Source organism: Thalassophryne amazonica, chromosome 15, assembly GCF_902500255.1.
Source record: "Thalassophryne amazonica chromosome 15, fThaAma1.1, whole genome shotgun sequence".
NCBI classification, from domain to species: domain Eukaryota; kingdom Metazoa; phylum Chordata; class Actinopteri; order Batrachoidiformes; family Batrachoididae; genus Thalassophryne; species Thalassophryne amazonica.
In genome coordinates, this window is record NC_047117.1 from 74485921 (window position 1) to 74508718 (window position 22798).

The 22798-nt window shown below is 40.5% G+C and overlaps 1 protein-coding gene across 2 annotated transcripts; it reads left to right on the forward strand.

Moving 5' to 3' along the window:
- Positions 1 to 457: 457 nt before the first annotated feature.
- LOC117526987 (ankyrin repeat and SOCS box protein 5-like) lies at positions 458 to 19598 on the forward strand. 2 transcript variants are annotated; one of them, XM_034189118.1, is made up of 7 exons: positions 458 to 678; positions 11484 to 11563; positions 12794 to 12901; positions 13953 to 14106; positions 14353 to 14484; positions 18884 to 19075; positions 19186 to 19596. In XM_034189118.1, exons 1-7 carry the CDS (start codon positions 558 to 560, stop codon positions 19311 to 19313), a joined length of 915 nt encoding a protein of 304 aa, XP_034045009.1. In that variant the 5' UTR covers positions 458 to 557; the 3' UTR covers positions 19314 to 19596. The 2 variants fall into 2 exon arrangements, with proteins under 2 accessions (XP_034045009.1, XP_034045010.1); XM_034189119.1 differs by lacking the exon at positions 12794 to 12901 and having other exon boundaries at positions 19186 to 19598.
- The last annotated feature ends 3200 nt before the right edge of the window (positions 19599 to 22798 follow it).

The following is a 22798-nucleotide window of genomic DNA, read 5'->3' on the forward strand; positions in this document are numbered from 1 at the left end:
CCCTAGCAGTTCTCTGGAATCTGGGATAGGTGGGAGGTGATAGCTTTGTTGGTGACGATGAAGTTTTCGCGTCAGTCTCTGAATCAAACCTGATGTCTGCCAGATTTGTGTGTGTGTTGTCAGGATATAGAGATCATAGGACAAGGCGACAAAGGTCAAGGTTGTGTGCGTGGTGCAGTTGTTATACTTTTTGTTTTTGGTTCACAATTAAAATAAAGATTTGAAAGTGTGATAATGATGATTTTTTTTTCTCCCAAATACCAAGAGTCACGGTTGATCATATTAACACCGATGTGTGAGATGTAAACGCTGTCACTGTTTCAGAACATCGAAGTGTTTTTTTTTTTTTTTTTTTTCGTTCTAAACCCACGTGGATTCAGAAACAGTCTGCAGCACACGTGGTCGTGCATGTGACGTCGTGCGCGTGGAACACAACAACAAAGCCTCTGAACCAATCAGAACGCTCGGCACCTTCCGGCGCTGCTGGCTCGCGCTCCGCTCTGCCGCGGTTTGCGCGTGAGCTGCGGCCAGATCCAAACAGTCCGCGTGTGCTCAACATGGCGGAGGTTCCGTCCGGACCCTCACAAGTGTCCCGGAAAAGAGGCACTGAGGCCGGCGAGCTGCCCGAACACGTCCCGGAGAGGAAGAAGGCCTGCTGGGGCATTCTGACGAGTCAAGGTGGGCTCCGGTAACCGCAGTTAAACTCCGAATAATAATTAACACATAATTAACTTTGTGAAACTGTTCATTTATAGATGTTGTTTTGTTGCTAGTGTCATTATATTTCCACAAGTTTATTTGTATGCACTGTTAAAAAAAGAGAAAAATCCTGGATTTGTTTTTTAATCACATGTAAAGTGTTCATCAAAAATTACATTTTGTCTTTAAAAAATAATTCAGACGTATTTGCTTATCATACATAAATATTAAGAATAAAAATTCTGTATTTATCATGTACATTTGAAGAGGCAGCACGGTGGATTAGTGGTTAGCACTGCTGCCTCACAGCTAGAAGGTCATGGGTTCGATTCCCACCTGTGACCTCTCTGTGTGGAGTTTGCATGTTCTCCCCGTGTTTGCGTGGGTTCTCGGCTTCCTCCCACATCCAAAGTCATGCAGGTTAGGTGGTTTGGAAACTTTTAATTGTCTGTAGGTGCGAATACGTTTGTTTGTCTATATGTGGCCCTGCGACAGACTGGCGTACTGTCCAGGATATACCCCACCTCACGCTCTATTAATGCTGGTATAGGCTCCAGCTCCATGCGACCCTTAATTGGATTAAGCGGTTGAAGATGAGTTTGTGACATTTGAAGAGTTTAACAGACAAACATGTCTCACATTAAGGTTATGTGCTTTGAATGCAATCCAAAGGACTGAAGTCTTGTGTTAAATTAATACATAATTAAATGAATACATAAATCTTGTAAGTATTTATTTATTGCACATAATGGCAAACTTAAAAGCATTTAAATCTAATGTAGTCCAGTGCAGTGAGCTGCTGTCCCCTGAGCATCTCTGTCATATTAAATTCTGTGTTACAGGGCATCGCTACGTGTTGCATCTTAAAACCACACTTACGTAATCTTCATTGTTTCTTCCCAGAAGCATATTAAAGGTCAGACTGCATTCGCTGCCTTGTCTGTCTGAGTGAGGTGCTGCTGAAAACAGAACATCTTGATGAATTCTGCAGTAGTATTAGTTTAACAATAAATAAACAAAAAAGCAAAAAAATAGCACTTTTAATAATTGCAACCTTTTCACTGAATAAATCAGGTCTTTGGGAAGCACAAAAGCGTTGCGGTGTTTCTCTATAAGGAGTTATGACACCTAAATAGATGCTTGTCATTTGAGTGGTGGATTATACAGTAGTGTTCAGAATAATAGTAGTGCTATGTGACTAAAAAGATTAATCCAGGTTTTGAGTATATTTCTTATTGTTACATGGGAAACAAGGTACCATTAGATTCAGTAGATTCTCACAAATCCAACAAGACAAAGTATTCATGATATGCACACTCTTAAGGCTATGAAATTGGGCTATTAGTAAAAAAAAGTAGAAAAGGGGGTGTTCACAAAAATAGTAGCATCTGCTGTTGACGCTACAAACTCAAAACTATTATGTTCAAACTGCTTTTTTAGCAATCCTGTGAATCACTAAACTAGTATTTAGTTGTATAACCACAGTTTTTCATGATTTCTTCACATCTGCGAGGCATTAATTTTGTTGGTTTGGAACCAAGATTTTGCTCGTTTACTAGTCTGCTTGGGGTCATTGTCTTGTTGAAACACCCATTTCAAGGGCATGTCCTCTTCAGCATAAGGCAACATGACCTCTTCAAGTATTTTGACATATCCAAACTGATCCATGATACCTGGTGTGCGATCTATTGGCCCAACACCATAGTAGGAGAAACATGCCCATATCATGATGCTTGCACCACCATGCTTCACTGTCTTCACTGTGAACTGTGGCTTGAATTCAGAGTTTGGGGGTCGTCTCACAAACTGTCTGCAGCCCTTGGATGCAAAAAGAACAATTTTACTCTCATCAGTCCACAAAATATTCCTCCATTTCTCTTTAGGCCAGTTGATGTGTTCTTTGGCAAATTGTAACCTCTTCTGCACATGTCTTTTATTTAACAGAGGGACTTTGCGGGGGATTCTTGCAAATAAATTAGCTTCACACAGGCGTCTTCTAACTGTCACAGCACTTACAGGTAACTCCAGACTGTCTTTGATCATCCTGGAGCTGCTCAATGGGTGAGCCTTTGCCATTCTGGTTATTCTTCTATCCATTTTGATGGTTGTTTTCTGTTTTCTTCCACGCGTCTCTGTTTTTTTTGTCCATTTTAAAGCATTGGAGATCATTGTAGATGAACAGCCTATAATTTTTTGCACCTGCGTATAAGTTTTCCCCTCTCCAATCAACTTTTTAATCAAACTACGCTGTTCTTCTGAACAATGTCTTGAACGTCCCATTTTCCTCAGGCTTTCAAAGAGAAAAGCATGTTCAACAGGTGCTGGCTTCATCCTTAAATAGGGGACACCTGATTCACACCTGTTTTTTCCACAAAATTGATGAACTCACTGACTGAATGCCACACTACTATTATTGTGAACACCCCCTTTTCTACTTTTTTTTTTACTAATAGCCCAATTTCATAGCCTTAAGAGTGTGCATATCATGAATGCTTGGTCTTGTTGGATTTGTGAGAATCTACTGAATCTACTGGTACCTTGTTTCCCATGTAACAATAGGAAATATACTCGAAACCTGGATTAATCTTTTTAGTCACATAGCACTACTATTATTCTGAACACTACTGTATGTCATTTATTATTTGTCACATTGCATGTGCGATGGCATGTATCATGCATTTTCGTTTAATTTATCTTGCATTTTTGTACCATATGTTTCACTCTGTCGAATGACTCCATAATTTTTTTTTTGTCACAATTCTTCCATGATAAAAGGAAGCAAAATCTAGTAGCCACACTGGTCGCAGGGACATCTTTATAGGCTGTACAAGTACTGTCAGATGAGATTAGACAAGTTGCTGTTGTAGCGCACACGCAATGCACTGTTGAGACATAATTCACCAAGTCAGATCACCACCTGTGGTTGCAATGTCTGTATGGCTCTATATGTTAAATTTGTTTCACAAATAAATGGTCCACCACTTGTGGTTACACTGTGTTCCCCGCTTTACACATGTTAATAATAAGCCAAGACATGCACATCTGCTTTCCTGGCAGGACCCCTACCGGGCAATATATGATTGATTGTTCTCAAAGCTGTCTCGATAAAGTGTATTCGGACTTTGATCACTCACTGCATTGTGGCAGTTGCAGTGAGTGGTGACAAAGGTCTGCTTTTCCGTGAAATTAAGTAACACGCATTCGCATTGCTAGAATATGACATTGTCGCACTTTCTTTTGCTTTGCACAATTTCCATACTTTCACAGTTTTTCAGTGGATTGAGGAAAGGAGATATGTACTCCTCCTCTGCTCAGTGGTGTGTTGGTGGGGGAGTCAACTGCTGGGCAGCAACAGACCCATCTGTGCCCCGCTGCCTTCTGCTTCCTGTTATGAGAAGAAGCACCTGTTTAATTTTAAGTAAAATATGAAATGATACAGATCTATTTAGGTGTCATATAAAACAGATGATGAATGTTTTCCATTGGTGTGATGAAAAGAATAGTTTCATTTGGTGAAAGATGGACCATACCATTCAGCTGTGTTTCACTTCACTGAAAGGTATAGTCCATCTATCAACTCATGCAACTATTCTTACATCGATATGTGAGATGAGTGCGTGAGTACTCGCTCATCACTCATCTTCAACTGCTTATCCGAAATGCTTAGCTGGTTCAGGATGTTTCTGGATCTGGCTGGTTTCCAGTAAAAAAAAAAACAAAAAAAACAATCAACCACCCACCACCAGTCTAAATAGAACCTGGTTAATTTAATAATTATTCATTGATGCCTGAACCGCTGGCACTGTGCCACAGTTTTGCATTATGTTATCCACAGATGGCACAAAACCATGCCCCCTTCACAGATTCACATTAGGCTGGGTGCCCACTGTCTGTTTTTGTCAAATGATTGTGCGATCGGGTGTTTTTCTTCTCAGAGTGATTGGCCAGTAGAAACAACTTTATCAGTTGACTTGTCGATTACAATCTACAATCCATTCCTGCAATATTTTTTGATGTAGACACACACAGATGATCCAGTGATCCATAATCAGGCAGTGGATATTTCTGTGTTGCACGATTGTTATGACCATGTCAGGCTCCAAGAAGCTGAAAACTGGGTTACAAAATTGCCAATTGACAAATCTTGACGTGACAAAAATCACTCCGTGGACACCTGTCTGTAAAGTAGAGAAAATTTTTTGAAGAGGAATGTGTCTTCCTTTCCTGACGCACATGACAAAAATAACATAAGTGGATGAGATTTGATCTCCAGATGGCATCTAGATCTTATTTTTAGTAGTTGAAGCATCTTGTCTTGTGTTTGGCTGGTTCTGTGATCCTGAGTACTGCCTGTACAGTCATTCAGGCATGAGTGGTGGAGTTCTTTGACTTCCACTTTTTTCAGAATGTCGTACATGTACAGGTGGTTGGATGTGCCATGGGGAGATGGAGATATGGGTATGTGTGGTAATGGGAGGTGTTACTGATGGAACAGCTGTTGTGACTGCACACTGGCACTAAATATAAGCTGAAGAAAGTATGCTCTTCTCCTGTTGATGTTGATACGTCTGCTTGGAGCTTTTCTGTTTTGATGGAAAATCTCCCACTTCCTGTTAGGTTCTAGAATGAAAGAAAATATATTTGTAATATGAGAGAAGAGAAGGGAGTATCATGTTCTTCCTCTTAGAGTGTGTTTATGTTTGACCTATCTGTCGAATAATTCAAACTTTCTTTAAAACAAGACAAACGATTATCCAGCTGAATCGTTGTTGTTTACCTTTAGAATTTGGACTACATTAAAATATGAGAAATTAAGTTGAAGAGTTCTGTGGTCCCACTGTACGTCTCATAAAAGTGGTAATGTGACTGGAAACATTGATGATGATGCCTGATTTTGGACAAACTGTTGAAGAATCTACCTGTTGTCACCTCTCAGAAGTGGGACAAAGTCACTGTCAAGTCATTGTCAAGTCATCAATCTGCAAGTCTCAAGTCATCTTGCAAACAATTGGTGGTCATTATGACTTGAGAGTGACTTGCTGGTGACTTCGTCCAGCCTCTGTCACCTCTAGCACTTCTTCTGACTCTTTCATTGTGTCCAGCTTGAAATGGCACACATTCATCTCTCGTTTCTCCTGCAGTCCATTCACTGGTTTTTACCTCTGTCTTACATAGATAACCTTTAACCTTTGGCTTAAATCTTTGGTTACACAACACCATTGGTGGGCACAGTTCCACGAACCTGCTAACCGCTAATTAGCGAAGCAAGCCTTTTTTGTTAGCATATTAGCTTTTCAGCTAACTCTGAAAACCATCAGCGGACCAATTCGCTTCCACTAAATTTAGTTCCACTAACTTTCAGTCTGCTAACATTTATTTTTTTTGCTGGTAACGTGAGTAAAGTTTTATGGCCAAAAATGTTTGTAAACCCTAAAATCAAACATGTTAGTTACTGTCTGTTGTGTGTCTGAAACAGTCTGTTCTGTGGAGATGAGCTCCCATAGCATAAATCGACAGTTAGTGGGTCTGCTTTAACCCTCGGGGGTCGGTGCCATCGTATACAATTGCCAAATACAAGTTTATTAAATGATACACCGTTTTTTAATGATATTAGATAGAAACTTACTTTTTTTGCTGAAAAGTACACTCCTCTGACTTTTGTTTCAGCCGTCCACCATGCTTGTAGTCCTCATAGAAGCTGTGTGATGACGTGCGCAATGTGAGTGTCCAATCTGAATTGGTTTACCGACACATGGTTTTCCAATATCCAGTCATAGGGCAGAGTAGTCTCACATGGTAGGCCAAAGATTGTTTGTAGAAGCAATGTGTTACTCTTTCGCATGTGAATACTGTCAACTCCATGGAAGTAAAAAGTTTGTGTTGTAAGTCTTTGTGTAATAGCAGACAGAAATTGCTTTGAGATGTGGCATAAAGACAAACAAAATGCATAGACCATTTTATATATTGTTCAAAATGTGCATTTGTGTTTATTGTTAGAACCTTTATTTTGTACATTCTTTTGTACAAGATCCCAACTACCTTTATAAAGTGTCAAAATAGTTGTTTGTTATAGTTTGCTGTGTTGTTGATTAAATGTGTGTGAAAATTATTTCCGCTTTATTTTTTTCTTTTCTTATTTTTGATTGTAAACCTTTATTACACTTATAAAACACCACTATAGCATATATATTCTGAAAGTACAGGTTGTCCTGACAAAAAAGAGACATATTACTTGATTGTGGGATGCAGGGTGAGCTTTTAACAGCAATAATAAAACATTTATGCCAGGCAAGTGCCCTTGGACCCAGGAGGGTTAAAGACAGTGTGTACATGCACATCTTTTACTTTTTAAAAGTGAAACGACACTTATTGTTGTATTTTTATGTAAACACAAAACGTACGTGGGTTTTCTTTGGTGGGGAAGCTCAGTGTGACGGATAATGTGTAGATTTTCCCAGTCGCATTGACGGGGGAGCCGTTCCTGTATTTATAAATATACGAGGTCTGTTAGAAAAGTTTATGACTTGTTTTTTTTTTTTTTTTTGCAAAAACCTGATGGATTTGAATCAAGCGTGCTTGCATGAACCAACATTGAACCTTTGTGTGCATGCGTGAATTTTTTAATGCCTGTCGATTGCGTCCTTTGCTGGCAAGCAGCATTTGTGTGAGGTCGTGTGTAGTGCTCTTCGCGGATTTTCATTGCAAGGAAAATGACGGAATGACTGGAGCAGCGCTACTGCATCAAATTTTGCCAGAAACTGGGCGACAGCCAGGTGGAAACAATTCGGACGATTCAGATGACTTTCGGTGACGATCCTATGGGCATCACACAGATTAAGGAGCGGTACAACCGGTTTAAAGACGGCCGCACAATGGTGGAGAGCGAGCCACGCTCCGGTCGGCCATCAACATGCTGAAATGACAATATAATTTCCAAAGTGAACGCTGTGGTGATGCGGGAACGTCGTGTGACTATCCGAGAAATTGCGGAAGAGGTGGACATCAAGACTTTTTCGGCACATTCCACTGTGACAGAAGATTTGGCCATGAAAAGAGTGGCGGTGAAATTCGTGCCGAAGCTGCTAACGGCGGAGCAAAAGCACCTTTGTGTTGAAGTCTCATAGGACATGCTGGACTCCAAAAAATGATGCCACCTCTTCCACAATTTCTTGGATAGTCACATGAAAAGCCACCGAAAGCCGTCTGAATCTTCCGAATGGTTTCCACGTGGCTGTCTCCCAGTTTCTGGCAAAATTTGATGCAGTAGCGCTGCTCCAGTCGTTCCGTCATTTTCCTTGCAATGAAAATCCGCCAAGAGCACTACACACGACCTCACACACAGGGCTGGATCCAGAGTGGAAATCTGACAGATGCATTTTTGCCCAATGATAAAATAAAAATCGTACGCGTCTTGTTATTCATTAATCTTCATTCTTTTATTCATGTGCAACATACACTGTCACACTTCTTTTAATATATTTATTATACTTCATGGACCATAGTGAACACTTATTTGTATAAATATGATGTCCTAAAAAAAAACACTATAACAAAAACTGACTGTGAACAGGATCAAATTTATTGCCAAATTCTTTCAGTTATACCTGAATCTATATATGATTTGTTTTTTTCAGTTGATAAAAAATAAAAATATGACTGCATATGTTCTTAATAATATTGAGATACAGACAGTTCACAGAAGACATTTTCCATTGATACCAATCAAAATTAGAAACAGTCCAGCAGGTAACAATATTCATCATCTCCATGACTAAATATACTAAAACAAATACATCACAACTGTACACATATCACAGTTGTGATATGTGTACAGTTGTGATGTATTTGTTTTAGTATATTTAGATTTTGTTGTGATTTGGCACTTTATAAACCAATTAAATTGAAATTGAACTCAAATTAAACATTTCATTGAGTCTTAAAGTAAATAAATTGAATTGAAGTGACATTTCAGACATTAATGGCATGAATGTCTTTCCATATATCTGAGCTGATTCTTACAGCTGCTGTGCTTCACTTCAGGAATTTGTAAAGAAAAACAGCACTTTTCATTTTGGGAGGAAAAAAACATTTTAGTCGATTGTAGTTTCTTGTCTGTATTACAACGTTTGGAAAGAGGTGTCGTTTTATTTAAAGCGGCAATTCATTTTGAAGTTATTCTGACCGGACTGTCTCGGCAGAGAGCCGCTCAGCGTTTCAAGCTGTGTGAACGGAACCGAGGACGATTCTCATTTCTTGACAGCAACAAGACAAGAGTCCCAGTTAGTGACTTTAATATACACAAAAGTGACTCGTGATATTTTAATGGCTTTGCGAGGGGTTACGAAGCGGACTTACCGCTTCTGAAGAGCAGCGACTCAGAGAGCCACGAGCCATTGAATCGAAGCATTGCTTCAATGGTTCACAGCTTCAAAGTGGAGTCATGCTGCAGAAAAGGTTGATTACAGACCAAACTGTGAATATCTGACTTTATTTGTACGTCCGTATGACTCTGAAAAATCCGTATAACTTATGGACTATAGGTTGACATGAAAACCAAAGCTGTGTTCACCGTGGGGACACGTTCGGCACTATTCGGGATTATTCAAGATTTTTTTTTTTTTTTTTTTTTTTTTTTTTTTTTTTTTTTTACAGATGACGAACGATGCGTAAAAAAATTTACCGATGCAACTGTATTGGTCCAAACCGGTCTGGATCCGGGGTTGTCACACAAATGCTGCTTGCCAGCAAATGACGCAATCGACATGCGTGAAAAATTCACGCATGCGCACAAAGGTTGTTGTGAAAGTGTAGGAACACGGACCCACAACAGGGGGCGCAAATGAACGGACAATGGAGAAAGTCAAATAACAAAGCTTTACTGTTGTGAAACTTGCACAACAAACACAACTGATTTCAATTTCGGGAACAAGCCGAATTCCAATGGTGTCGTGTGGGCAGGCTCGAAGGTAGGAGACGTCTGTCCAAGTCGAACCGGAACCACCCGATTTCCACCGCCACCGAACCCCGGGAATACTGGAGCCGCCAAGTCCCGAACTCCCAGGTGGCCACTGCCTCCGCTCGTCGGATCCGGTACTGCTGGCGAGGAACAGAAACAGTCAGATGTGGGTGCGGCTGCACCCAGCAACACGTAGGGTGGAAACACCACCTCCACCTCTCGTCAGATACAATACTGCAGTGTAGGAATGTGAGTACTTATCCAATGACGTCCAACACAGTCTTCAGCTGTCCTATACACAAGCAACAAGGTATTAAGGTTTTAATCAACAGAATGATTGGCTGAGTTCGTTACCTCCTTGGTAGTGCGATATCTCGGCAATGAGGTGGAGATGCCATCCTGCTGATATATCCCTGCAGATCCGGTGATTGATGACAGCTGTCGCAGGTGATGGGTGACAGCTGTCACCCTGGCTGCTCCTGTGAGGCGGCAGCGCCCTCTGGTGCCTGGAGCCCGCACTCCAGGCAGGGCGCCCTCTGGTGGTGGTGGGCCAGCAGTACCTCCTCTTCAGCGGCCCACACAACAAAGGTTCAAGGTTGGCTCATGCAAGTACACGTGATTCAAATCCATCAGGTTTTTGCAAAAAAAAAAAAAAAAAAGGTTGGATATTTTTCTAACAGACCTCGTAATACAGAGATAAACTGTGACCATTAATACGGTGAATTACTGCTTTTTATAAAGATGATGACTGTGTTTGGGATTTTGTGTTTTATTTATTTATTTTTTGTGCATTTGTTTTGTGAATGCAGTGCCGTTAATGGTTTATAAATATATAATACAGAGATAAACTGTGACTTCTAATACTGTGATTTACAGCTTTTTATAAAGATGATAACTGTGTTTGGGATTTTGTTTTTTATTTACTTATTTTTCATGCATTTGTTTTGTGTTTGTGAACACAGCTCCGTTAACGGTTTCTAAATACTAGGGTAGGCTGAAAAAGTTCTAAGGCTCACTATAATGCAGTTAATGCATTACTCCTTCATGGGGACCCTTAGAACTTTTCAGCCTACCCTCGTATATAATGTAGAGATAAACTGTGACTTCTAATATTTGCGATTTCTTGCTTTTGATAAAGATGACAGTGCTTTAAGTTTTATTATTATTTTTATTTAGTTATTTTTAGTGCATTCCTTTTGTGTTTGTGATCCTGAATTTACCCAGCAGCCCCTACTGGCTTATCAGTAGCCAGCAGTGTAATGCAATGTGGCCACGATCAAGTCAGGACTAAAAGTTAGCAGTTAGCGGTAACTTCCGCTAAATTTTTTTTAGTGGTTTATTTGGGTCAGCATTATAAAAGTTAACTTTTCAGTTAGCGACTTTATGGTTATCGAAGCTAACTTTTCAGTTAGCTGTGCCCACCACTGCACAACACTGATACCCTCTGCTGTTTGTTCGTTCCAGATTACACTCTTGGGGTTATTTATGCATTTTTGCAACTGCTTTTTTAAGAACTGTCAATATTGTAAACATTATTACAACAGTGGGTGCAAATGCACAGATATCACAACCGCTGTTGTAAAGAATGCTAATAATCTAACTAATGCCTGTTTACTTAAATAACAGTATATCTACAGATAATTAGTCAAATATTAACCATTTGCCTCATAATCATTACAACAATGGGTGAAACTGTACTGCAAACTCGTATTGTAATAATTATTACAGTAGCAGGCAAAAGTGCATATGGGATTTCAACTCACATTTCTCTTTCTACTTACAATAGAACTATTTCTGTGTCTTTCGGCTGTGTCTGTCACCTGTCCAGGGTCCTGGGCAGATCGCTCACCTCTCCATGAAGCAGCCTCTCAGGGTCGCCTACTTGTTCTGCGGACTCTGCTGGCCCAGGTAACAATGATTGGTTAAATATGACATCTATGAGTTACAGGACATAATGCAATTAAGAATTTCCTATTATTATAGGTCATGATGTAAAAAGCAAAATTAATGCCTCAAAGTAGAGTAAACACAGATTCTTTAAGAGTGCTGCTGCATTTGAACTTTTTAGGTAACAAAGGTGTCAGAACTAGAGGCAACGCCTTAAGAATTTAGTTATGTACTGTATGATTGTGAATTTAATTTAAGGACAACAGCAAAATTGTTCAGATTTTTCCAACTATTTCGATATCTGCTGTCACCTCAAGTAGCAACACTGTTTTATTCAGGATATATGCAATAAAATTAATGACCAGTAGGTGGGGAAAAAGGTGGAGACAAAGTGTATTCTGACATTTAATAGGTTGCATTCTGGCTCCCCTTTGTTCAGTGATTGGGTGTTTGGGTGGAATCTACAAATTTCCTGACCTTGTTTTTTGTGGGTGATACTGCCATCTTTGTGGACTCGATGGATGCCCTGATTGCTGCACTAGTGAGGAGTCAGAGTGTCTGGATTTGTGATTTTCCTGGATCAAAAGTGAGATCCACTTCCTGAACTTGGACAGCAGAAGTGCATCTGTATGTGGTGAAAGTGTCAAACTTGTTGATAGTTATTTTGTCATTCAGTCCTCAGCCTTTGAGATCGAGAGACACCTGTGAAGAGTTTATGGAAATATGAGAGGACTGGACAGAGAGATGTTGCGATGTTCATACCTTTGTAAGAGAATAAAGGTCCAAGTCTACAGGGTCCTGGTGCTGCCAAGTCCCACTATATAGTTGTTAGACCTGAACTCTAACAAGTGAATTAATGTGGGCTATGGGACTAAGACCATGTGCCATTCCAGAGCATGAACCAACATGCAGGATTCTTAGTGTTGAGGATCTCAGTAGCTGAAGAAAGCTAAGAGGACCTTCATGTTTACCTGACTGCAATGGATAAACAGCTACTTTTAGGAAGCGAGAGTGGACTGGTTGTCTGCCTGGATGGTCTCCAACCAGAACCCAGGGCAGTTCCAATCTGTGGTGGATACTATGTTGCATGGCACCAGTACATGCTGTCAGACCTGATGTGATAAAATCCTTCATTTCTACAGTGACTGCTATTGCAGAGTGTATAATTTGATATTAAAAAAACAAACAAAAATGTACATCCTTAAAGACAGCGGCCATCAATAAACAACAATGTATCTTTTTGTTTTTCAGGGGCACCACGCTAACATTGTCACCATTGACCAGGTCACCCCCCTCCACGAGGCGTGCCTGTCAGGCCACCCTGCCTGTGTCAGGGCATTAATACATGCTGGAGCTAATGTAAGTATTTTACCCTTTTCATCATTTTTAATTTGTCTTTATGAAAACTGGAGAAAAATCTAATTAACTATATGTGGCTTTAAGCACTTAAATCCACTTTTAAAATATGTTGAACAGTCACTGAAGGTGTAACTTTGCAGTATTTTTTAGGTTGTGTTTTTCTATTTCTGAAAAAAAAAAATACTGTTTGAATGCAGAATTTTTTAACTGTTACATGCAGGGGATTACCATGCTGGATGAGAAATGATTACAGATAAAGAATGTAATTTGTTTTAATACTGCAGTACAGTAGATTCACAACATCGCAAACGATTGTTTCAAATTTACTGTATTGTTCTGAATGTAAGATATTAAGACATATTTTAGGAAAAAGACTTCTGAACACCAAACCTTTTCATAAAAAGAAAATGTGTGTATGAGGAGTGATTTGAGAAGCCTGACCAAAGAAAAGTGGGATGTGGTTCTCCATCTTTTGCATTCTGAGAAACCAACATTTCTCGAAAATGTGAAATATTGAGAAATGTTGTTGAGAAATTTTTAGCTGGAGAAACACATTATGCTTTGCATTACACTCTGTCACACTATATTCCTTGGCTGCTTGAAAGTTGTTTGATGACTCTACTGCAGTTGTCACCATGAGCATAAAGTTTACATCATAACTTCTCAGTTGCTAGTTAACTTACCTTGTCTTTTGAGCCATGTTTTTTTTAGGACACTTAAGCTAGTTACAGAGGCAGGTGACAGGTCACTTCAGTCCCCAAGGCACATTTGTATCATAGGTATTAAGCATCATCTTCTGTGTGCCATATGCATATGACATAAAAGTCTAGATCCTGATTTATAAAATTGTAAAATTTTTTCCCAGATGAATTTACAAAACAAAAGCAAAAACAAACAAAAACAACAGCAACACATATCTACAATAACACAAGAATTCAAAGTTTAAAAGAGAGACCACACAGGTCTTCAGACAGCCCCTTCCACCACCTATTTGTGTGCATTATAGTTGCTCTTTGTGTGTGTGTGTGTGTGTGTGTGTGTGTGCTCTCAGGTGAATGCTACCACCATCGATGGCGTCACTCCGCTGTACAACTGTTGTGCATCCGGGAGTGTTGGCTGCATGGAACTGTTGCTGCAGAACGGAGCAAATACTCACATGCCACACGCACACTTCCCTTCAGCTCTGCATGAAGCTTGCAAGAGAGGTACAGACAGCACCAGCCTTAACACGAGCTCATGATTTTTGTAGATTTGTATGTACTTTGGCTGAATTATATACCTGACATTTGTATGATGGGGTAAATGGGAGGATAAGCAAATTACAGGAAGGAGAAGAAAGAAAAGTGATTTAGAGAAAATGAAAGTTGAAACAGTGCCACACTTTACATTAAAACGTTTTGTTTTGACATGTTAAAAAAATGGCTCTTTATATTGTGCATTTGTGTTTATAGGTAATAGCCACTGTGTGGAGACTCTGTTGTCTCATGGAGCAGATCCAGACTATGATCATCCCCTGGGCTCACCTCTTTACGTGAGCTGCTTGCACCAGCAAACCGCCTGTTCCCGAGTTCTGTTACACAGAGGTGTGTCTACTGCCCCCTGCTGTACACAAGACACTTTGCATTTGTAACTGAGTGCATCTGTACTATTTCTTTTGACATACTACAGGACTGATCATCACTCACATTTATATGCTGCCTGTTGGCTCATGCTTCTTTTCGCCTGGAGTTGCTTCTACAATTCAGTGATTATTTATTTATTTATTGATTGATTTATAAATGTTTACTAAAGTCACAGGGAAATCCTTCCATTTTCTACACCCGCTTACTCCAATTAAGGGTTACTGGGGGCTGGAGCCTATCCCAGCAGTCATGGGGTGTGAGGTAGGGTGCACCCTGGACAGGACGCCAGTCTATCACAGGCCTGTCACAGGGAAATGGACTGTAAAATGTATTGTGCTTCTGTGACGTGAGACATGCAGGAGTGGCCTTGGTAGGTTTTTGAGTTATTGTGTTAACAAACTGGAGGGGGTCAACATTCATTTATCTTTCTGTTCACTCACTGTATTTTACAGGGTACATGCCGTAGACTGTATATACGAGGTCTGTTAGAAAAGTATCCGACCTTTTTATTTTTTGCAAAAACCATATGGATTTGAATCACGTGTGATTGCATCAGCCAACCTTGAACCTTCGTGCGCATGCGTGAGTTTTTTCACGCCTGTCGGTTGCGTCATTCACCTGTGAGCAGTGGTCCACCCCCCTCGTCGGATTTTTATTGCGAATAAAATGTCTGAATGATTTGGAGCTTTGCTGCATCAAATTTTTCCAGAAACTGTGAGAGACCTCCAGGTGGACACCATTCAAAAAATTCATATGGCTTTCAGCGACGATTTTATGGGGATTACACAGATTAAGGAGTGCTCCAGTCGGTTTAAAGACCGCCCACAGTGTCTGAGAGCGTGGCGCACTCCGAGCGCTGATCGACAGGCTGAAACCCCGCTGAAACAACCAGATCATTTCCAACGTGAAGGCTTTGTTGATCCGGGACGTCGTCTGACTTCCACAAAAAAAGGCAGAAGATGTGGACATCAGCACTTTTTCGGCACATTTCACTGTTACAGGAGTTTTTTTCATGGAAAGAGGAGCGGAGGGATGCGCCACCGTGCCACTCATGGCGCGGCACAAAACCACCTCCGTGTTGGTCTCACAGGACGGCTTTCAGATGGCTCAGACGGTTTTCGGTGGCTTTTCAGTCATGTGACTATCCGAGAAATTGTGCATGAGCTGGACATGCCCCAACATGTCCTGTGAGGCTTCATCACGGCATTGCTTTGCGCCATGCGGAAACGTCCCGACGCACGGAATTCCTCCGCACGTCTGTCTCAATGTGCCGAAAAAGTGCTGATGTCCACGTCTTCCGCAATTTCTGTGCTAGTCAGACGACGTCCCGGATCAACACAGCGTCTAGTTTAGAAATGAATGGCACATTCCACTGTTACAGGAGTTTTTGTCATGGAAAGAGGAGTTATTGTCTCCTTCATAAGAACAAATTCACACACACTCAGGCACGTGTTTTTTTTATAGGAAGGCAGGACTTCCTGGTTGTATAAGTCTCATTTAAAGCAGTTAAACTTGGTGCATGGGATAAATACAAAAGTTGTGAATTAAAAAAATCCCAAATCAAAACAAAAGATTTCTTCAGAACAATTTAGAAAAATGTTTTAGTGGCTACAGTAATCTGTGCAACATATGTTCTTTGCAAAATTGGCACAACATGAACACAGTGAGCATGATTCAGTGTAATTTATCCTACTTTTATCACCTTAAATAAGGTGGTATTGTGCAATGTAGCAATTTTCACTTTGCATGTCAGTTTTTTTCCTTCCGATTTTGTAACGGAGTGGTAATTCTTGGCCTGTGTGCATGTATTTGTGTGTGTGGTGGGGGGAGGTGAAGGGTTATTTATTTCTGCATATGATGTATAGAAGAAGAAGAGAAGAGGATCATATTTAACGTGGGTAGCCAACGAAAGCACGAAGCTTGTTTCCAGAAGGGCCCACGGCACGTGTCTCTCACTCCTTCCCAGCACTGTTGTTAAGAGTGCCAGTTGGGAGCATGGCTGCGATCGGGACGCGAACCCAGATCGCTGGCGTCCCAGTCCAAAGTGCAGACCATTATGCCACCATCTCGCTATGTATAGCAGAAGAATCTGAAAACACTCAGAATTGTGGGACTTTGGAAATATTTAACATTTAATGACAAACACATGAAAATGTCAGAGGTAGGCTGTGCTAGTGCTACGATATTTTAATGCTTCTCCAATGTGGCTAAATGGTAAATTTCCACTTCGGCCACACTATGTATGTGGAAATGATACAAAAGCAATTGGCAGATAAATCCACATATCGGCGGTTTCATCAAATATATCTGAATCGTTACATGATATTATGATTATTATGCCCCCTTTTATAATTATCTTATTTGATCAGGGATATTTTCATTTAGAAATCTGCTCCTTGAAAGTGAAAACCTAGATGAAAACCTTCATGAATTAAAAATCTTTACACAGTGTTTTTCAAATTTGTGGTTGTGTTTAATTAGTTATGGTTAAAGGTAAAATGAGCATGCAGTGCAAAAGTCTGCTGTTCACACCAGAGAATCATATTTTCAGTCTTATGTCTATGACTTGTGTTTTCATGTAAACATTAAGATTTAGGCTGTTAGTGACCATCCAGTGATTCACCGGGATTACGTTGTGCACTTCCGTGACTGGTTTCATAGTATACGGCATTCATAACAAACGGAGATGTCCGAAACCAAAGTACTTGTGAGTACTTGGGTATTTCAGACAAGTGACGTAGCTATTCAAAGTGTCCCAGTGTGCGCTTCAATGGAATGTAGCTGCTAACGTTAAGAATGGAGGCACAGTTTAATTCCAAAGTTTGCATAAGTGTGATGTCGTGTTATGATGACACATTTTTAAGTGAAACTGTTAATTTTGATGCAATCATGGTAAAAGCTGCGGCTCCAAGAAGGTTTATGTGCAGCTGCGGCCATGAGTTATAAACGCAACCTGTCAATAACAATCTCTGCTGGAGGATCAGTTTTGTGCACGATTAGTTATGAGTGTTGTTATCAATAAAATTGAAAAAAAAACATCTGCTGCTGGGGAAAAACGAGCATCTCATCAGCTGCACAGTACACACACACACACACACACACACACACACACAGAGTGAGTTTCGCACCACACAGACATACACACCTTCCAGCTCCAAATTCACTTTCTCTCAAAGTAACAAAAAAGAAATCTTGCCACAACACACAAAAGGGGTAAAATCCTGAACATGCCAGACTCACTGTTCTGTTATGGATTTAATGCCAAATGTAAACTCTGCATAATCAAAGAAGCCGCGTGCGCGCACTAGATCACCAGCTGCAGCTCAGCCGCTCTCACGATTGTGGCACGTAAATTAACATCCATTAACTCCTGGAAATAATGTATTCTGACTTTTTCCAATGTAACAAATCCACCTCCGTGTCCAGACAGTCTGTTCAAAAAAGAGTCATGCAGATGTCCCCGCGTCCATGTCCACAGCTTCAGTAAACCAGCATCCACACAAACAGCGTGTCACCACACTTTAGGTAAAAAAAAATCTGACACTCTGGAAAATGTTAAGCATTTTGGGGTGAAGTGTGTCGTCTCCTGTCTGTAAATCGAGTCATCACTTTCGAACGGCAGCTCAGAAGCTTTGTTTTCATACAGAGCAGGTTTGTTTCCTTCTGTCTGTCAGTCATCGAGATGTTTCTGCTCATTCTAAAATGTGCGCCACACACTGAAAAATGCAGAGAATTGCAGAGGTGAGACGTTTTTTTTAGTACATGTGTGCGGAGAGACTTACAATCATGAGTACTTAATGTTGTCTTGCTAACTGGGAAATTAAAAACCGTGCAACATGTTCTTTAAAGGGGATTACATCTGATGTAAAGTCTGCTATGAATGGAATGATACACAGGTTTTATAGGGTGGCAGGATTACGTGCTTGTAGACATCTCATTTGACAGAATTATATTTGGTGCATGCGATAAATGATCAATTAGTCCTTTTTTGATGGTGAGAAGAGAGATTTTAATATGCAACAAGAAGGATACTCTAGAGTGCAGAATTAATATTTGTGCATTTTTAACACAATTACATTTCTTCTAATATAGTAATTTAATTACAGTCTCTAAATGAAACATGAAGCACTGCACTGTAAAGACATACTCTAAATGAAGCACAAAGCAGTGTACTGTAAAGACAGACTCTAAATCAAGCATGAAGCAATGTACTGTAAAGACAGACTCTAAATGAAGCACGAAGCAATGCACTGTAAAGACAGACTCTAAATGAAGTAGAATAATCTAATTTATTCCAGTATTTTCTGTGTTGCTGCGTGTTTGGTTGTATTTGATATATTTTGCCTGCGATCTTTTCCAGGAGCGAGGGTTAACGTGGGCCGAGGCGGTGACAGTCCTCTCCATGCGGCTGTTAGACTGGACAGTGCTGATCAGGTCTTAGTATTATTGGACTATGGAGCTGATTTCAACCTCAGAGATGGCAACAACCAGCGACCTGTTGATGTAGCACCCTCTGGTGGAAAGACACAACAACTGCTCCTTGCATATGAAGGTACCCCATTATGTTCTGCTGTAGTTCCTCACTCTTGCGCTAGTTGTCAGTTATACACAGACATGCTTCAGATTCTTGTTGAGGTTGTCGCTCTGTGTCTCTCCCTCCAGTTTGTCCGAGGAGCCTCTGTCAGTTGTGTCGTTTCCAGATTAGGAATCTGATTGGTCGGACTCGGCTGAAGCTCCTTCCCCTCCTCCCTCTCCCTTCTTTGCTTACCCAGTATCTGGAGCACACGTAGGACGACGTGCCACCAGCATGAAAACGAAACGCTCCTATGTTACTCACAGTTTCTTTAAAAGACAAATGTGCTGTTTTTGAGGTTTTGATGGAATGACCGACCGATTTGCATTGGTTTACACGTTGGTGACATTTGTGCATTTGGGGTATCTGCTAAATCTGCAATATGGAGCAGATGTAGATCAAACTTAGTGTATTCATTGAGAGTGCCAGTTTATGAGTTATTGAGGCACTTTTCTTTTTTTTTGGTGTACAAAATGTACACCAAATGGGCTTTTCAATATTACATTCAAATGTCCACAAAATACACAATCCGGTTCAAATGTGGATCAAACTTTGTCAGGTGATAGTTAGTGCCGGTGTCGCAGACCAAACAGTTCGCCCCTAAAAATTGGTCCGACCTGCCTCTGCGCATGCGTCACTTCGGAGCTCAGCAGCTCATCTGAGAGTCTGTTCACTCAAAGCGATCAAATGGATTAATGCGATTATTAACCATCAGATGTCAAGGTAGAACCTCTTGAATAATTCTAAAGGCAGTTTTAAGCAGTTTTAAGCACCGATACTTGGTGACTCTGAAATGACTGATGTGCAGTGAACGCATCAGCTGGCAGCTTGTGTAGCTGCGGCGCTCTGATCGCTTCCTCTGTCTTTTATGATGAAATAATGCTGAATTTATGTGGAAATGATTGTTGTACAAAAGCTTAAGATATCTGTCGCTCAGATAGATGACGACTGGAGTGCAGTTTGAAGCAGAAAGAGGTGATAATCTGTGAACCGCGGCTAATGACGTATGCGCAGTGAAGGCAGGGTGGGCCGATTTTTAGGGGGGATCGTTTGGTCAGCGACACTGGTCTGCACCTCACTTTCAAATATCTGTGTGATTGTGGTACACTTGTTTAAAATATAATGTAAAATATACATTAAATGGGGATTTCAATGTTAAATTTAAATGGCCACAAAATCTGTTATCTGGATCAGATCCACATCAAACTTTGGTAGTTGATAAAGGATATCATCATACATAATGCTGAAAAAGTTTGATCTTTTTTGACAGAGTTATGAATTTTTGAAAATTCATAAAAGGGATTTTTCCAATTTTCCAAGATTTTTCCTGACTTTGACCTTTGACTTATGACCTTGAAAATGGAATCAGTTCTTGTCTATTTCATAACCATATATGAAAAATTGTGGGTTCCAGGCTGTTCACAAACAGACAAACAAACAAATGGGCAAAAACATAAAAAAAAACACAGCCAGTAAATCGCTGCACAGGTCACGGAGGTCTTAAGCATGCTGTGTCATACATCAGTGATTTTTTTTATTGCAGCAAAATGTCAGTGAAAACACTCATACAATTTATACTCAACAAAAATATAAATGCAACACTTTTGGTTTTGCTCCCATTTTGTATGAGATGAACTCAAAGATCTAAAACTTTTTCCACATACACAATATCACCATTTCCCTCAAATATTGTTCACAAACCAGTCTAAATCTGTGATAGTGAGCACTTCTCCTTTGCTGAGATAATCCATCCCACCTCACAGGTGTGCCATATCAAGATGCTGATTAGACACCATGATTAGTGCACAGGTGTGCCTTAGACTGCCCACAATAAAAGGCCACTCTGAAAGGTGCAGTTTTACACACAGCACAATGCCACAGATGTCGCAAGATTTGAGGCAGCGTGCAATTGGCATGCTGACAGCAGGAATGTCAATCAGAGCTGTTGCTCGTGTATTGAATGTTCATTTCTCTACCATAAGCCGTCTCCAAAGGCGTTTCAGAGAATTTGGCAGTACATCCAACCAGCCTCACAACCGCAGACCACGTGTAACCACACCAGCCCAGGACCTCCACATCCAGCATGTTCACCTCCAAGATCGTCTGAGACCAGCCACTCAGACAGCTGCTGAAACAATCGGTTTGCATAACCAAAGAATTTCTGCACAAACTGTCAGAAACCGTCTCAGGGAAGCTCATCTGCATGCTCGTCGTCCTCATCGGGGTCTCGACCTGACTCCAGTTCGTCGTCGTAACCGACTTGAGTGGGCAAATGCTTACATTCGCTGGCGTTTGGCATGTTGGAGAGGTGTTCTCTTCAACTTTATGCGAAGGAGATGTGTTGCACTGCATGAGGCAAATGGTGGTCACACCAGATACTGACTGGTATCCCCCCCCCCAATAAAACAAAACTGCACCTTTCAGAGTGGCCTTTTATTGTGGGCAGTCTAAGGCACACCTGTGCACTAATCATGGTGTCTAATCAGCATCTTGATATGGCACACCTGTGAGGTGGGATGGATTATCTCAGCAAAGGAGAAGTGCTCACTATCACAGATTTAGACTGGTTTGTGAACAATATTTGAAGGAAATGGTGATATTGTGTATGTGGAAAAAGTTTTAGATCTTTGAGTTCATCTCATACAAAATGGGAGCAAAACCAAAAGTGTTGCGTTTATATTTTGTTGAGTATATAACCTCAAACACATGAAAATGTAAAAGGTGGATACAAATTCCTTTTGCAATAATTATTTTACTATTTCATCCAGAAATTTAAATTTTGAAATCTGCTCCGTGAAAGGTAAAACCTGAATGAAAAACTTCATGAATCAACAATTTTTACACAGGGTTTAACAAATATGTGGCTGTGTATAATTAGACATCCTGAAGGGTTGAACAAGCGTACAGAGCAATGTGCAGTGGTGCACCCAGCAGAATCAGATTATAGGACTTATTTCCTTGACTGTGTGCAAAGCAGCAAAACAGGAAAATAAAAGACAACTGTAGCTCATCATTTCCTCTGGCTTTGGAATAGCCTCAGTGCTACGGATGTACCAAAATAATTTTTCAGATTAATGGATATTTACCTCTATTTTTGTTATTCATCTACGTTATTTTTCAAGAACGTTAAACTATATTATTGGGCTGCTGGGTGTTAGTTTTGGCCTGGCCGCCTCTCAAGCCTGTAAAATTGGCCCCGTTTACATGCTCCCCAGAAACTCGATCATTATCTGATTACTGGAGTTATCTGATTATCCAACCAGCCCGCCACTGTCGCCTGTTTACTTGCTCTAGGAGTTGGTAAGGTTGGATCTTACTCGTGTGAAGCAACTTGAGGCAGCTTTCTTGTGATATGGTACAGTATAAATGAAATAAATTGAATTCAAATGGCCATGTAAACAGCAAAATGTGATATGCTTTATTGGATAACGACCATTATCTGATTATGTGAAATTGGATTAACATATCTAAATTTCTTCCCAATAATCAGTTTCTTCAGATATGTGTACCATGAATCTGATTTATTTCATTCTTTTACATCTGCATGTGTGTAAAAGCAATTGCCACTCACATTTCTGGAGGTACCAGCGGGACGCACTGTTGTCTACTTGGGGCTCATAACACCCTTCATCAGTTCCATGAATGCTCTCCGAGACATAACTGAAGTTCGTACATTGGTGAATTCCTTGAGCACCACTCTAT

Excerpts from the sequence above, each read along its gene's own strand:
- LOC117526987 (XM_034189118.1), top strand. The coding sequence starts at position 558 with ATGGCGGAGGTTCCGTCCGGACCCTCACAAGTGTCCCGGAAAAGAGGC. Across the intron at positions 679-11,483 it reads GGGCATTCTGACGAGTCAAG|GGTCCTGGGCAGATCGCTCA; the intron begins GTGGGCTCCGGT and ends TCACCTGTCCAG. Across the intron at positions 11,564-12,793 it reads TGCGGACTCTGCTGGCCCAG|GGGCACCACGCTAACATTGT; the intron begins GTAACAATGATT and ends TTTGTTTTTCAG.